The following is a 17,313-nucleotide window of genomic DNA, read 5'->3' on the forward strand; positions in this document are numbered from 1 at the left end:
TTTTAGTTCCCGTAGCTGACACCGGCGGCTGCAGATCGGCAAATAATTCGTTTTTTGCCTTGCGATTACGCAGCAGAATAGCCGTTTTTTTTGGGAAAGGTGACGCGTTTTTGGTCACTTGGGCTCGTATGAACAATATAAAAAATGCAAACTGGCAATTCTTTCAACATTAAAACCGTTGCACTGCCCCTTTAAATACCAAACGCTCGCTATTATTTAAACGTGAAAAACAGCGCAATAATTTGACAAAGGACGGGTGAAAGAAGTGCACGGACAAAGCGCTTCTTTCACTCGTCCTTTGTCAACGTTTGCAGATGTTCAACCAACTAGCCCAACTTACCGCCTTGTTGCTCTCTATTGTTGGAGTCGCTCGCTCTTTTAAATCTAGGCTCTCTAGCGGCACTTGGTGTCATTGTTGCTTGTGTCACTTATCCGCTATGATACAAACAAACGCTTCAGAAACTACTAGTATGACTTGTACTATTCGAGCCTGTTGGTGGATTTTCAACAATTATAAAGAGTAGATACATAGGGGACGACACAGACGGTACAATCTTTCAAACCTTAATTTCATCAATTTTAGGATTTCGACAGCGACGGAGCGCCAACGGTATCACCACATGGCCGCTCTTGAAGTTGTGTGTGGAGCTATGTTGAGTTGATTGAGCGCCTTTACTCAAACCAGCCGAAACCGCGATGAAAATCCCGGAGCGCGTGGAAAATGGCCTGGACATGGACCCGGACGGGCAGGTGGCCGTCGAGGGGGCTGTTCGGACGGTGGCCTTCTGTCCCTGCAAGTGGAACTCGTCCCTGCTCGCCGTGGGCTCCAGCGACCGAGTGACCGTCTTCAGCCTCAAGTTCCCGGCAAGTGTCTAAGGAGACCTCCGCCGAACTCCCTGCCCGACGGTCGAGTCCGTGCTTGACTCCCTTTGGCGCACCTCTAGCTAAACACCTCACTCAATCGACTAGTAATAATAATAATTTTATTTGCACATTAAATGGGTACATGTAGTGGTGTGCGCGGGGCTAGATAGAAAGGTAAAAATGGGCGAAATCGACGCTGCCGCTACGCCGATTCTCAAATATGGGTGGAAAGTTGGGCCATTTGGTAGTGATTCATGGTGAAGATTAAAGCGCACAAGAAACGAGAACAACGGAAGAAACACACACAACAGACGATTCTCGAAGCTTAGATTTTCGCGCAGCGGTTATTAATACCTAAGCGTGGTGAATGCAGCCTCTCAGCACTCGTCTGCGGAGTGGACATGCCCGAAACCCAGGGTTGCCAGGTAGTTTTTAGCTCAAACCGCCAAAAGCCAGACGGTGTAGAGAGATTTATGTAGCCCAAAAGTAGCCATATTCCTCGGAGCCCAAAAAATTGTGCGCTCGAATGTGTGAGCTCAATTCGAAGTCACTGCGTCTGCATATCTAGGGTTTAGGAGCAGCTTGCAAGATCTACGACATCTTGAAATGTTTTATTTCAAACACAAAGGTACAAATATTTTCCACACGCGTTTTTGCAGTCACATAGTTATGAAGCACTCGCTCGTGCCTGGCTTACTCGCCTCATACATGATTTCCATGTTAAAACAAGCAAAAGCTTCTTCAGTAGGGTTGATGTCCTTACAGAACTCGTTCTTCTCAAGGAAAGCAAACTTTACATGGAGGAAGTTTTGAAGAGCTGGAAGGGACATGTTCCTCAGGCCTGACTTTGTGAGGGACACATGACTGAATACTCTCTCTACGGCAGCATTTGACATGGGCAGTGTCGGAAGCGCGATAGCAAGCTCTGACAGCAACGGAAACAGAGCTGCTCCTACGCACTGATCTTGGCCTTGTTCGGAATATTCATTGTCCCAAATCTGTTGTCTTTTGTTATGGCTCATTGTGCTTTAAGAAACTTCAAAGTTTCGCGGAAAAGTCTCCTTTGTTATATCCGGTACAGCACGTGTTATCGGGCGACATCAAAGTCTGCAGGATGTCTTGAGTTGCCTTTAGTATAATTTTTCCTCGGATGAGGTGCTTCCTGTAGGAGGATGGTAGGAAACTCGAGGAAATATGAGACGCCAGTAGGAAGCAGAAAGAACTTGGGAGCATAAAATAAGCCACAATTAATACAAAAGTGATGTCATCGGAGCTTAATATAGGTCACGGTAGCTCACTTGAGCTAATAGGTTCTGGCATCACGCCCACGAATCTTCACGCAGAAAATCCCTGAAAGCGGGAATCCAGAAAGGGTGGACTACCGCTTTGTATCCATGCTGAAGTGTCTTTTGTACATCTGCTCTGAACCAAGCAAAAAAGAAAAAAAGAAGTGTCACGTTAAGATATGAGATAGCCTAAAAATGGGCCACATAGCCAACCGCCAAATTTTGACGCCAAATGCATGACAAAGTAGCCAAATTTGGCTATTAATAGCCCAACCTGGCAACCGCGCTGAAACCCCTCTTCTCCCTGGTACAAGCAGATCAGTTTACTTAGCGTGTGCATGAATGACATGCACGTGCAATATGTGTAAAACGACAGAGCCATTTCGTTGTGCTTATTTATTCACCGCGAACGTGCGTTTAATCTTGCGGCGAATAGTCGGCGGTTTTGTATAAACGGCGTCGTCTATCCTTTATCCTTTGGGGCCTTACGTTGTCACGCATGTTGTGTGCCATGCACGATGACACCATGCGCTTACTGCACAGTGTCATGTTCGGAGGACTGCGTTTCAAGAACAGTGCGGCAGGGCAAGGAATGAAACTGCAGCCCAAGTGCGTCCACGGGTCTTCAAAACCGGCGGCAGGAGCTTCTGAGGGCACCCAAAGTGCACACCCGCACACTGCCCGCCATCTTTCGGCACTTGCAGGAAGTGTTTCCTAGCCTGTTGCGGTGGTGCAAACTTTGGTTAGTCCAAACCAGTCCAAGGTCCGTGCATGTACAATCGGCAGCAAAATTTTGCGGGGCACAGGGGCGCCAGTCAAAATGACTGGTTGCGCCTTCTGACGGCATGCATCCGCTCTCAAGACTCACTCTTCAAAAATGTGCTTCCTTTTGTGCTCGTAGTGGTGTCTTTTTTTTACTTGCTCGCGTCCAACGCACACGAGGTAACTGGGACCGGCGCAAGGCAACCGCTTTGTCAACCGTCATGCCACGCGTCTGCCTCAGCCACCATAATGGGAGACTGAGCTCGCATGACAGACAACATTTCGCGGCACCTTGCGCCACTCCCTGTTATCTCGTGGGCGTCGGACGGAAGCAACGAAAGCGAGCGAAAAACACATTACTACGAACACGAAAGGAAGCACATGTGCAAAACATCTGTCTTCAGACTGGCAACGCACTGTCGGAAGGTGCAGCCAGTCTTTTCAGCTGGTGCTGCCGTGCCCCGCAAGTCTTTGCTGCCGACTGTACGAGGGCATCAATGCTAACGCATAATACGAAGGGTGCCAGCTGGCCCGCCACAACATGTACAAAAGCTACAAACAAACCCACACATACATGGCACACGGAAGGGGCCACTGGAAGCTTCGTATCAGCCATCTTGGAGGTACTGGAAGTTGACCTTTTGGAGTGTTGCAGAAGCTGGGCAGCTGCATGCTGAAAGACATGTTTTCTGCTCGTTTGTCGTCATTCGCCGAAGAAGTTTTTTTTTTAACCTATAAACAGTCATAGCTGCCTTTGAGAGCATTTAGAAATTCTTACGAAACTGCAGCAGTGCAGGAAAGGACACAACTCATCGAACACATTTCATGGGGTCATTGAAGAACATGCCTTGTCACACTTAAAACCAATCAACTATAGATGCCGTGTGGATAATTTTGAAGGTGTGTCAAGCATCAAGGTGTATGTGCCTCTGGAGCGGCGTTTTACTTTAACTCTGATGACTATTTGTAACTTGCGGCACTCATGGGCCAGGAACGAGTTTGATTCCATGCTCACGAAATGGGAGGACAGTGCAGCGGCGATCATTCTTTGCGTTTGAGACGCTTCTAGCAATCAATTGAGTAGAAGGGAACAGACTTGTATCTTTCTCAGTCCCCCATCTCCCAAACACTTCCAACGCCCCTGGTTTCATTGTTCAAAAGCGGCAATGTGGTTTGTAACCCACACTTTTCTGCATTGCTCTGTGTTTCAATGTGAGGTGAGTAATTCAGATTCATTGGAGTAGATTCTGACTTGGTTATATAATAGTGCATAGTAGCAAGCACTGATCAGTGCAGCTTACCGGCATAGTGAAGACTGTTGCATCTTTTGCTGCTTGAGAAGTGCATTGCACTGCTCTTGGATGTCCTTAAGCAAAGGTATTGGGCCATGGTCTCTATCTTTTCCATGTAGTGATGCCTGTCAGATTGGGGCTACAATTCATGTGTCGTCTGCGTACTGCACCAGGAGCGACTTGTCGTTCCGAGGCATGTTCACGTAGAGGAGAAACAATGTCGGGCCAAGGACTGAACCTTGTGGCACTCGAGACGAGATGGCCGTTTCCACAGACCTTGCCCAGTTGTACACAACTTGTTGGCTGCAGTTTTGAGGAAAGCCTGAGATCCAAGCAAATGAGCAGCCTCATATGCCTGCATGGCCCCTGTACCTGCGTTGCAGGGCTAACAATGAGCCTGATGTAAACATATGCTTTTTTGCTGCTCGCTAATTTCGACCAAACATAATTATTTGAACAGAAAGGACTGCATAGTAAATGAACCCGCATTACTCGTTTCAAAATAAAAAATGAAATCGGTGATTTAGAAAGAAAGGGTTAGGGATTATCTGCCATTTCATTGATGAGTAATGCTATATGCACGATGCCAAATATTTTGTATCTCGCCTTGTTTATGAGGCTCGAAAAAAACACGCCTCAGTGAATCATGCGCTAGCGGTTAGCTACCTTTAGATTTGATTGCGCACTTAGTAAACAAAATACTGTATATAAATTGTGCACTACAGAGATTGTGTCAAAGCTGTGGCGTAGCTCTGTGGTAGGGCGCCTGCTTCACATGCAGCGAACCCAGGATCAAATCTTAAGAGCAAAAAGCATGTATTTTTTTTTGGTCTGGCATTTAGCTATATTGACAACATATTTTTCTTTTTTTACTGCTATCGCTACATTGTCAACAAGATGATGGGGAGACATAAACCGCCACTAAATGAATAGCAGGAGGCACTCTGCATCGTGCGTATAGCCATACCCAGTCGAGATACACAACGTCGTGCATATTGCATCACTCGTCATTGATATGGGTCGACTATTTATCGCAAACTACATTCCTTAGAAAGTAAAAGCATTGTTCAACTTCATGTACAAAATAGGTCCTTCCCAATGCTGTTTCTTCGTAGTACCAATTTAGTAGCCCTCCCGATGAGATAAGGCACCCCCTTTTCAGTGCGCTGCTGGGCCGCCGGAAGGGACAAGCCAAGCACAACTTAAAGGGGCCGTGCAATGACTTTTTGACTGGTTTTTAATTTGCACTGAACCTGAGCGTACTGAATGTAGTAACTTAATCCAACTTTTCTTTTCTCAAATTTCGCTTTATTTTAAAAGTTATAGGCAAATTAGAATTACAAAAACAAGCAAAAAATAACCTCCTTCATGACGTCGTAGGTCCTGCCTTGAGTAGCCTTGAACTAGAGGAGGAGTAGTGAGCTCATCGAGCGCACACGGCTGCCGCACGCCGTGTCGACGGCTCGAGAGGGCGCCACTAAAGCACGTGTTGGATAGGCTGTATGAAGTGGACGGCCAGGGCAGCTCCTATTGCATTTGCAGCGTGACTAAACACTAATTCGGCATAACATTTCATTGGCCGCAAACGACAGCAAACACGGGGTAAAGATCAGTTCAGAACGGTTGCCACTTTGCGCTGACGCATTGCCAAATGGCCGAATCGCCAGCAGGGCCCGCGCCGAAGGCCTTCAGAACGCTCGGAACCGGTCGGGTTCTTGAGCCGGTATGCGACCACAGCGCCGCCGCGTACATCCGGGACCTTTCTACGCTCCTCGTTTGTCGTAGCCTCATCCCACTAGCCTTTTCTAGTATGCGACGTTTTTTTCCGCTGCTTGGTGGCGGGTATGTCGACGGGTCATTTCTCGTTTCCGTACTTTCTAAACTGCATTTGTTTCTTTTCTGACCTAAAATAGTGAACAAAAACTACTTTCATACATGATTGTAACGGTTCGCGACACTTATATTTTGTACCTCGACTAAAAAAAAGCTCTTAGCGGCTTTGACCAGTGGCAAGCCCAGGACCAAAGACGTCACATTTTGCGCGCTTTCAGTACCGCGGGTCGCCCTCGTCGGTGGAGGAGGTTTCCGCGTCGTTCGGTTAAAATATGGCGCACTGATATTTAGTTACTCTCTCCGTGCCCGCTGGCTTGCCCCAACCCCAAGAGACGTGGAAACCGCAAAAAAGGTAGACGCTTAAATATGATTGCAGGGCCCCTTTAAATGCCGCGCTCCTATAATTTTTTATATTGATGCTTGGGAGGGACACTAAATTCTTTAAAAAGACCAGCTGGATGAGATAGCTCTGTTTTCAGTGTGGCGAACCAAACATTCTTGCCAGAACAGCCCACCTAGCGTGCACTGGGACAATCGAAAGTTGTCTCTTGGTACGTGGCATGACTTAGCAATCTAGTGCAGCGGTTCTCAACCATTGATGTTTCGCGCACCCCTTGTGGATCGGCGGAGATGATGGAGGACCCCGTTCATGGTGAGGGGAAAGAAAGGTATAGCTTAAATATAATAATTATTTAAGAAAAGAATAAAACTAAGGGCTAGTGGGAAGTAGACCTCTGGTATTGACGTACACACGACGCCCAAAAACTAAAATATTCCTTCTCGACCTGAAAAAAGAACTTTTATTGCCGGGCTTGACTGATGAGGCAGGGCTTCGCGGACCTCCATTTGAGAACCACTGATCTAGTGAAATGAGACATTAGGAGTGCATGCATGCCGGCAAAACTGGAAGCACCCAATGGACCTCTAGTGGGCTAAAGAAACCAATGGACCTTTCGCCGAATTACCCGAACATCAAAAAGAATGCCGGGAACTTGGGTACACGCACGTGCTGACATCTTGAGCCTTATCCGTTCGAAAGCAAAAATCTAAAACAAATGGCAGTTTGCACGCCTGTTCTACGGACGCTTTATTGTGGTAATCTACTTGGAATTTTTTCTACAGGGAAAACGAGCACGTGTAGCGCGTGTACCTAGTTTCCCAACATTCTCTTTGCCGCTTGGGCAGTTTAGCGAAAGGTCTATTGCACAAGCTTTGTAGTGTAGGGATAGAGAGTGACTCTCACTCCAGCTCAATTATAATTGGAGCTTTTTTGGGTGCAAACTGGGCATTGTTGCAAAAAGTTTTATATGACCTTCGTTTCACACGCTGATTTAAATACTGCCAGCATTTGCCCGTTTTACAGTTTATTCGAGGTTTGTTCTCAATCATCCGTATCACGAGTACAGTCAACTCATTGATTCAAGCTTCAGCAAGTCAGATACTCTAGTTTGAGGTATCAGAAATTCATCTAAATAGGGTGTGAGGCAAAGTGGCGATTTGCTATAGGAATAGCTACACGTACCAAACAGGTTTTTTACAGTTTCCTCTACACAAGCCTATTTATAAGCAGCCACACGTGCAGAACATTGGTGAAGTTTGAAGTGAATGGTGGTTTGGGCCAAATATTTTCTAATCAAATATAGAATATTTTCCTAAGCCTTTTACTACCATGGTACCATGCTTAAACGAAAGTTCCGCTGAGCTCATGAAGGTTTTCCCCAACCTTACACTTGGCCACTTCTAAGCTCAGTTTGTTTTAATATAACTATGTCTATTAACAGTGGCCTCAGAAAATCCGATGCCTAGACTGGAGTAGCATGTCAGTGTCTGATTTTTGGTGTAAAATTAAATATAAAGAAACACCCAGCCATCCCAATCGAGGGAATTTATAAATCTGCTCACTATCTGCAAATATTCTTTCAAATTCAACCCCCTCAGAAAAATTTTAAAAAAGAAGCGCAAATAGTGAAAGCAGAAGGTCAGTTCTGCTTGCATAATCACGGTGGGTTCGTCCCACTGAGCGTGCTTTTCCCCGAGCATCCACGTCCTGCAGAAAAGCAATGACTTTGTGGGTATTCCTTTTCCACAGTACACAGGTGCTCAGGGAGAAGCACACTCAACGGGGCTAACCTGCTACCATGAACAAATAGTAGGAATCATACTTGGATAGTAATTCAATTACAGTAATTGAATTACTGTGGTTTAATTATCTTCTTTGTAATTATTCACTTTCGTTTAAAAAGAGTTGCAATTTAATTACTTTCTAGCTTCAGTAATTGCAAAATTTCAGGCACAATTACAACTACCTTTGCGAGACTTTGCGGCGTTGACAGAACCTCTCTGAAAGCCTCAGTGCTCGCACAAGTGGCCTGGCGCTCGGTGACACACTCGCACACATAGACACGCACTCACACACAGGCGCAACAAAAATAGCGTCCCGTTGTTTGTCGTTTTGTTGCTTCCACTGCAGGCTAAGGGACAATCCTCTTTGGAGCGTACCTCAACGGCGCCATCTGCGATGCGGGCAGAAAACAATAGCGTAAACATGCCAGAATATTGAAGGAAACAAAAGTGAGCTTCAGCTTTCGGCCAAGGTTGCGGATTTCAATTGTCCATGAAGTCAGTTCTCTTTGTTGGCCAGTTCTTTTTTGTCCCTCTTTGAGTGCTGTCGCATATTTCTTTGCATTATTTTCAAGGTTATTTCCTGTTGGTTTTACTTCGGATGTTATTTGCGTAAGCATTCTGAAGACTGACCTCGCACCTGTGAATATTGTCATCATTGATTCGGGATCCCCGATGTGGTTCTTATATATTTGTGATGTTATAGGTTCAGGTCAAACCACCGAATGAGGAATTCAGTCACACCGTGAGGTTTGATCAAGATATATATATATTAAAAAATTAACAAAAAAATAAGAAACGTTCTAGCTATACACAAATCTACAGGTCAGAAATTGTCTCACTTTCAGTCCGTCCTTGTGTGGCTGAAGGTCTTGGTGCTGTCTTGTTTTCAGCAGCGCTTGGTTGTTGGTGCGTGTGGTTCCTTGTTGGTGGTCTGGGATGCTCTGCTCCGAGACACCGCCGAAGTCGTTTCCCGTGATGTTCCTTGGGTGTTCCTTGAGGCTGGTCTGGGATGTTCTGCTCCGGGACACCGCCGAAGTCGATACTCTTTCCCACCAGCGGCTACTTCGGATCACTGCCGAATGCCTCGTTCATGCCGGATGTTGCCGCTTTGGTTGCACACCGCCAAGCTGATGTTTCACCCGACAGTAGCACCCTCGGGACGTTGCCGGGTGTGCTTCCACCTGGTCGGGTTACCGCCGAACAAGAACCCCTCTTCTTCCTCCTTTTCGCTCCCTTCTCCTCCGGCCTGCTCCCTCGACGTTTTCCTCTTCTACTCCATTTTTTTCTGTTGTAGCACGACATTTACCCCCTCCTCCAGAATTTAGTCGTACTAAATTTCTACACCACGTTGATGCATCATCCCCCTTTTTTTTTGTTTACGTCCCAGTGTTGATTCACCAGTTTGCGCATCACTTTCACACCCTGAGCGTTTTATATCTGGCCCGCACCCAGTTCACAATTTCAGGTACACCAGCACATCAGCTGCATATCACTGCCGCCGCTAAAGCACTTCTATCCGTTACTGTATCACGGTATACTTCCATCATGCGTATAAATATTACCATATCTACAAAACAAATTTCCACCCTACCCCTTTTTGTCGATCAAACTCTGCTCAAGTAGTCCGCCCCGATATTGTCTTTGCCTTTTATATACTTAATCCTAAATGTAAACTCTTGCAGAGATAAACTCCACCTCATTACCCTCGCGTTGTTGAGTTTCGTCTTATTCAAATATTCTAGCGGTTGATGGTCCGTCTCAACCACGAATTCCTTTCCGTACAGGTAAATAGCATATTTACCAATTGCCCACACGAGTGCGAGGCATTCACGTTCTATAGCCGCAAAGTTCTTTTCGCTCGCGCTAAGTTTTCTACTGCCATATAACACTGGGTGCAGCATGCCCTCGTGCTCTTGCAACAGCACTGCTCCCAAAGCTTCGTCTGATGCATCCGTACGCAGGACAAATTGCTTAGACACATCGGGCGCTAACAAAATGGGTGGTTCTGCCAGCCTTCTTTTAAGCTCTTTGAAGCTTGTGTCATGTTCAGAGCACCATTCTACTGTGTTACTTTGTCCCTTCCTTGTGAGGTTAGTAAGTGGGGCTGCTATCTCTGCATAACGGGGTATAAACTCTCTATAATACCCTGTAAGACCTAGAAAGGCTCGCACCTGTTTTTTTGTCTTTGGCGCCGATGCTTGTTGAATCTTTTCTATTATTTCCCTCTTCGGTGCGATTTGGCCCATACCAAGCTTGTGACCAAAAAATGTTATCGCGTCAAACCCAACCTCACATTTGTTTGGCTTAACCGTGAGATGATTCCTCTTGAGACATTCAAAAATTTGCCGTAATGTTTGGCAGTGGTCTTCCCACGAGTCAGTGGCCACCAAAATGTCGTCAATGTAATGATGTACATTGGGCACCCCCTCCAGGACGGACCTCATCAACTTGGTAAACACTGCAGCAGCCGTCTTCAGTCCGAAAGGCATAAACTGGAATTGGTAAAGGCCCGTTCTTGTAGAGAAGGCAGTCTTTTCTTTGGCTGATTCTTCCATCGGTATCTGCCAATACCCCTTTGCTAGATCCAATTTAGAAAAATATTTTTTTTGCCCGACTCTTGCAAACACTACGTCCGACCTTGGTATAGGTTCAGCGTCAGCCACTAAGACTGCGTTCAATCGCCGAAAGTCAACACAAAGCCTATTAGAGCCATCAGGCTTTTTTACCATTATTATGGGTGCGTTGTAGGCGGACGTGGATCGTTCGATGATGCCTAATCTTAGCATCTCTTCCACTTCTTCTTCCACCTCATCCTGGATGGCAAATGGCAACGGATACTGCCTTACAAACACCGGCTCTTCTGTCATCAATCGAAGTTTGCATTGTAATGCATTTGTTCTGCCCGGTACGTCAGAGAATATATCTTCAAACTCCCCGATCGCGTCAGCCAGATCTTTCTTTTGCTTTTGACTTAATTTAGGATTGATGACCACATCCTGCGCTCCCTGTTGCCTTTTTAGACTGGGCGTCGTGATCTCCCCTAAGTCTTCAACCTCATCCTGGACCACCATCACCCCACAACTTTCATTCTTAGTTTCGCGACCTACATATTTTTGTAACATGTTTATGTGAAACGTTTTTCTTTTGTCGCCAACCAGCAGTTCGTAGTTTAAATCGCCTTTTCGCCTAGCAACTTCGTACGGTCCCTTCCACTGCATGGTTAGTTTGTTGTGGTCACTGGGTAGCAGTATGAGCACTCTGTCGCCTGGCTCGAACCTTCGAGCCTCGCTCTTTCGGTCGTAGAACCTTTTCTGTTTTGTTTGCGCCTCTGCCATAATCTCATGCGCCACTTCACATGTTTTCTTCAGTTTGTCCTTGAGTTCGATCACGTATCCGTATGATGTTTTTAACTCCTGGTTTAAGCTTTTATTGGACCACAGCTCCTTAAGGATCGTCAAAGGACCTCTCACATTTCGCCCGTACAACATCTCAAATGGTGCGAATCCTAGCGACGCTTGTGGTACTCCTCTATAGGCAAAGAGGAGTGCCGGGATATACCTATCCCAGTCCGTGGGTCGTTCTTGGCTCATTCTCTTCATCATTTGCTTGATGGTACCATTAAACCTCTCTACGAGCCCATTACACATTGGGTGATATGGCGTAGTTAACAACTGCCGAAAGGATAATAGCCGTCCTATTTCTTTCATAAGATTGGAAGTGAAGTTCGTACCTCGATCACTCAGAATCTCCTTAGGTACTCCGTACCGGGAGAACATCTCGACTAGGGCTTCTGCCACCTGCGGGGTATCAATGGTTTTCAATGCCACAGCGTCCGGGTACCTCGTGGCTACATCAACCATTGTCAAGATATATCGGTTTCCCTTGCTGGACTTCGGGGTTATTGGTCCAATGATATCTATCGCTACCCGATGGAAGGGTTCTTCAATTATGGGCATACTCATCATTGGGGCTTTTTTCACGGTGCCTTTTGGTATAGTGCGTTGGCACACATCACAAGACCGTATGTAACGTTTCACGTCGCCTTGCATACCAGGCCAAAAGAATTCTTCCGCTACCCTAGCGACCGTGCTCTTTACCCCCTGATGGCCCGACATTATTCCATCGTGAGCCAATTCCATTACAGTCTTTCTAAATACCGTTGGTACAATGAGTTGGTGTCTCACGTCCCCGTCGCTGAATTCGACTCGACGGAACAACAAATCATCCTTCACGACGTATTCCGTTGTTACGTCACATCTCCATTTCCGCACTCGTTTATTCAGACTTCTAAAACACCTCTGCAGACTCTCATCCGACTTTTGCTGCCCCGTTAATTGAAGAGCTGTGACTTCTAGCAGCTCTATAACCGGCGCCTTGAGCTGGGGCAATTGTTTTTCTTCTCTTTTGTCCGTTCGTTTTGCTCCTGCTGCAAATGACACCTCGTTATGAATCTGCTCTGCATTCAACGCCTCCTTTTCCCCGATTTCTTGCAGTAGTCGGTCGTTCTCAGCATGTGATGTAACGCTGTTCAATGAATTAGACGGCATTTCGCCAAACACTTCATCTCCCTGGTGACGCATTTTCTTCGTACTTGTGCCCCACCCTGAATCCGGGCAGTCCACTTTTCTAGCCCCTGGGATGTTACCCAGTATGAGGTCATACAGCGGTTCTTCTACGCATTTGGCACGTACTTCCCCCGTGTAATAAGGTGTATCTATGTTGATTATCGCTTCAGGCATATCCCTCATGGTGCCGTCAACCAGGATAACGCCAGTGGACGTCCCTGTGAACTCCTCACTTCGTACCAGCCTTTTTCTTACCAGTACTGTGTTGGTTCCACTATCCCTCAGCACTGATATCTTAATATCATGTAACCTCCCTTCGACCACCGGCATCAATATGTCGATATTGTGTACTAAGTCAGTGTCAACAACATGTTCAAATCTTGTATTTGTTATCGCTCTCTGCTGTTCTTTGTTGCCCCTCTTTAATGCCTTCTGTCTTTTATCCAGGACACACGCTGCTTTGTTCTGTGAGTGATTGGCGCACTGCCCAGCTTTGTGTCCCATTTTGCCGCACTCCCAGCATCGTACTCCTGCCTGATTTTGTCTATATCCGCTTCTGCAGTCAGTTGCCTTATGCCCAACCTTACTGCACAGAAAGCATCTAGGCGATGGTCTTCGGGCTCCTCCCGTTTGTCCAGTAACCTTACTGTTCTCGCCGTCTGGTCTCACTGTTGTACAACCCCCATCTTTCATAGCACCCAGATTACATTTTCCCTGGGCTTCCAGGTACTGGTCAGCTAGCTCTGCCATTTCTTGCGCTGCGTTCACGTTACGTTCTTTTAGAAAAATGGCCAGCTTAGGGTGACAGCAACTAAGGAACTGTTCGGCAATCACCCTGTCCCTCACTGCCTCGAACGTCTTCTCTGTCTGCGCCATTTCGAGCCACCTATCAAAATAATTACTCAATCTGGTACAGAATTGTCGTCCAGTTTCTGCCTCCTCCGGCTTGCTTCGTCTGAACTTTTCTCTAAAACCGTCTGCAGTTAGTCTGAATCGTTGGAGCAAGGTGATCTTAACCTTCTCATAGTCTAGGGAGTCAGCTGCTGTCATCCTCCCAAATGCGGTTAAAGCTTCACCCACCAGGCAAAGACTAAGGGACGTCGCCCATTCCTCCTTCGCCCATCCTTGTCCTACCGCAATCCTCTCAAATCTATGCAGGTAGGCATCTAAGTCATCGCGTTTCTCGTCAAAGGGCGGCATCAATTTCTTCAAGCACGCTCGTCCTCTTGACTGACCTTCGCTCCCTCCGTCTGTTGTCGCTCCACTGGCGCGTTCTGTTTCCGCGAGCTTGATCTTAAGCTCTATCATAGCGATCTCATGTGCCGCTTTCAGTCTGGCGTCCTCCCTCTCCCTCTCAGCCTTCTGCTGTTCCCTCTCATGTTCGAGTTTGGAATCTTCTCTAGCGTGCACTCTCTCCTCTCTCTCACGCTTTCTTTCCTCCTCCAGAAGATGCAACGCTTCCTCTTTTGTTAGTCCGAGGGAGCTTCCCAAAGCCATTATCTTTTCAAAATCCATTTCAAACTTGTTGGGAACCGCTCACCGGTACAACTGGTTTTCCTCACTCTGCGGTTTGTATCCTGGCAGGCTCGCCAAATTGTGATGTTATAGGTTCAGGTCAAACCACCGAATGAGGAATTCAGTCACACCGTGAGGTTTGATCAAGATATATATATATTAAAAAATTAACAAAAAAATAAGAAACGTTCTAGCTATACACAAATCTACAGGTCAGAAATTGTCTCACTTTCAGTCCGTCCTTGTGTGGCTGAAGGTCTTGGTGCTGTCTTGTTTTCAGCAGCGCTTGGTTGTTGGTGCGTGTGGTTCCTTGTTGGTGGTCTGGGATGCTCTGCTCCGAGACACCGCCGAAGTCGTTTCCCGTGATGTTCCTTGGGTGTTCCTTGAGGCTGGTCTGGGATGTTCTGCTCCGGGACACCGCCGAAGTCGATACTCTTTCCCACCAGCGGCTACTTCGGATCACTGCCGAATGCCTCGTTCATGCCGGATGTTGCCGCTTTGGTTGCACACCGCCAAGCTGATGTTTCACCCGACAGTAGCACCCTCGGGACGTTGCCGGGTGTGCTTCCACCTGGTCGGGTTACCGCCGAACAAGAACCCCTCTTCTTCCTCCTTTTCGCTCCCTTCTCCTCCGGCCTGCTCCCTCGACGTTTTCCTCTTCTACTCCATTTTTTTCTGTTGTAGCACGACAATATTTCTGAGCCATTACAATTTCAACTCAATATAAATAACTTACAGAAACGTGAAACATTTATGTGTGCATGTGGTCGCATTAGTCCATCTGGATTGTCAGTTTCATATTAACACTATTAAAATATTCAGATATGGCTAATTCTGACACTTTTATTTTGCTGGCTAACAAAAGTGTGTCAACTGAATTTGACCTTTACATACAAACGAATAAACTTGCCTCGTTCGAGTACAAAAAAAGAATAACCTGTTTCAGGCAAGCTACGACGCCATTCTGCGGGCGACGTTGTTTGAGCTCATTGACTCGGAGGTGCTGCCGACAGATGGCGCAGCTGAAACACGAGGCTGCAGCACCACGACCGAGCATCCCTATGCGAAGAATGGTCGAGTCGTGAGAAGAGTCGTTCGCGGGTGCTTGGGCCTTTTGTCCAAAATAAAAATAACGACAACAGCACAAACAATGTTCACTGCAGCTCGGCACGTCCTCCCTGCAGATGGATACGGGTCTTGAGCCTCTCCTCCTGGAAGGCAACTTGGTGCACGCTGTCAGAAATCATCCCAAAGGCTGCCTCGATGAGGTCTGTCATTGCTTGAATCCGGCCGACATACACCTTGCTCATCAGGAACCCCCACACGAAAAAGTCAGGAGAGGTTCACGGCATCGTCGAGTGGCCCATCCACTTTCCAGGGTTGGTCCAACCATGCCAGGACGTGTAGTGCGCGGGCATCTTGCTGGCGCAGGGCAGAAACTCGTCTTGGAGCATGCGCAGGTGTGCGTCACCAGTGACTGACCCTTCAAAGACGACGCCCTCCTTCCGTACTCTGCACCATACGGTCACTTTTGGTGTGTGAGGCGCTCGCTCCTGGTTCGGATTGGAGTCAGCCCAAAACCTGCAGTTTTGCTCCACCACGTGGCTGTCGAGGTTAAAAAGGGCTTCATCTCTAAACAGGAGGTAGATGACGGGTCAGCGGCAATATGGTGCTGCTTCGTCTGGCAAAAGGCGCCTTTCCTTGTCCTCGGCAGACAGTTTGTGGAGGCAGCCTATAGGGATGCATTTCCTGCCTCCGCGGGATGTGGAGAACGTAGCTGTGGCTAACGTTGAACAGACCAGAGCTCTGCGAGTTGTCAGGTGTGGATATAATGAAAATGCCCCAAATGATCACGACAACACAAACGAAACTGGAGCTCTGTTCTCGACGCTTCCCTTGTCGACAAAGCACCGAGTCCATCTTTGAATGGTGGGCAAATTAGGGCATCTTTTCCCAAATTCTCTCCGAAAGCGACAACGTACAGCTTTTGTACTCTGATACTATGTGTACCAGAGAATGACCTTCCCTTCTGTGCTATTTCTTAGCGGGCCATTATGATATGCAGTGATACGATTGCTGCGCCAAACTGTGCCAAGGGGCTAGCTTTGCTACATCCTGCTACATTTTGCCAAAATATGGGTAATCTGCGCCAAGCCTGCGCCAAAGGACCAATTTCGGTCGCCTTTCAAAACCGAAACTAAACTGAGTACCGTAATTGAGCATGCGTGTGTTATGGGGTGCAAGCAGCCGCCCTGCACAAAGTAGCCCGCATTAATGCTCCACCCGGTCTTGCATAGTTTTCCCGCCGTCTTGCGTTTCACACTTTCGTCGTCTCGTGGGTCTCGTCCCGCGTCTTTTTAAGAAAGTTTCAACGATAGACGCGGGTGTGTGCGGACGCTCCGGCGCTAGCGTGCCGGGTACCAGCCATGCCGTTATGCTGTGAAACGAAGCCACGTTTTTGCACGGTAGGAGTTACTTTGTGAGCTGAAGCACTCGCTCCTAAAAGCAACGGCCGTGGGAAAACCAGATTTGGTCCCTGCCTACCAGTCACCGTGTTCGCGCGACATCGGGTGTTGCCGTCCCCACGTCGCTACCAATATAGCGCTTTCTAAACTGAAACGTAAGGACCGCCGCATGTTGATCAACATTCTTGTTCTTGTTTAAATCATACGCTACTACAAATATCCCTCTTTAACTCAAACACTTCTGTGTCGAAGTATTCACTACCTAGGTTTCTCTCGATGGGCTTTCTTTCGATAGGGACCCTGGTACGTGAAAAATCTGCCGTGAAAGAATGTTGAAGAGAAGTGAGCTAAAGCAAAGAAGGCAATGTCTGCTCGCTGAACCCGCACAGCGCGCTTGTTTGTCTCGCGTTCAGTCGTTGCACGAAGTGCTCCCAGAACGTTTCGAACCTGGCTCGCGATGTCTTGCATCGTTATGCTCAGGTTCTTTTTTCTGTGTGTTTAGCTTGCACCTCTCCTGCCGGCCTGGCAAGCACGTGCCGCTGGACTGTTTTTGTCGTATGCTGGACAGTTACATTTTGCATACACTTTTGGGGAACCAGTTGGCAAC

General features: G+C 47.2%; 1 protein-coding gene across 1 annotated transcript in view; it reads left to right on the forward strand.

Moving 5' to 3' along the window:
• Window positions 1–375: 375 nt before the first annotated feature.
• Window positions 376–17,313, forward strand: part of LOC8037220 (nucleoporin Nup37) — a 37,557-nt gene continuing 20,619 nt past the window's right edge. The window contains exon 1 of the mRNA XM_002404456.5: window positions 376–864. Within this exon, the coding sequence (XP_002404500.3) occupies window positions 697–864 (168 nt within the window). The 5' untranslated portion in view covers window positions 376–696. The remainder of the gene's footprint in view (window positions 865–17,313) is intronic.

Source organism: Ixodes scapularis, unplaced genomic scaffold, assembly GCF_016920785.2.
Source record: "Ixodes scapularis isolate PalLabHiFi unplaced genomic scaffold, ASM1692078v2 PGA_scaffold4__175_contigs__length_147842914, whole genome shotgun sequence".
NCBI lineage: Eukaryota > Metazoa > Arthropoda > Arachnida > Ixodida > Ixodidae > Ixodes > Ixodes scapularis.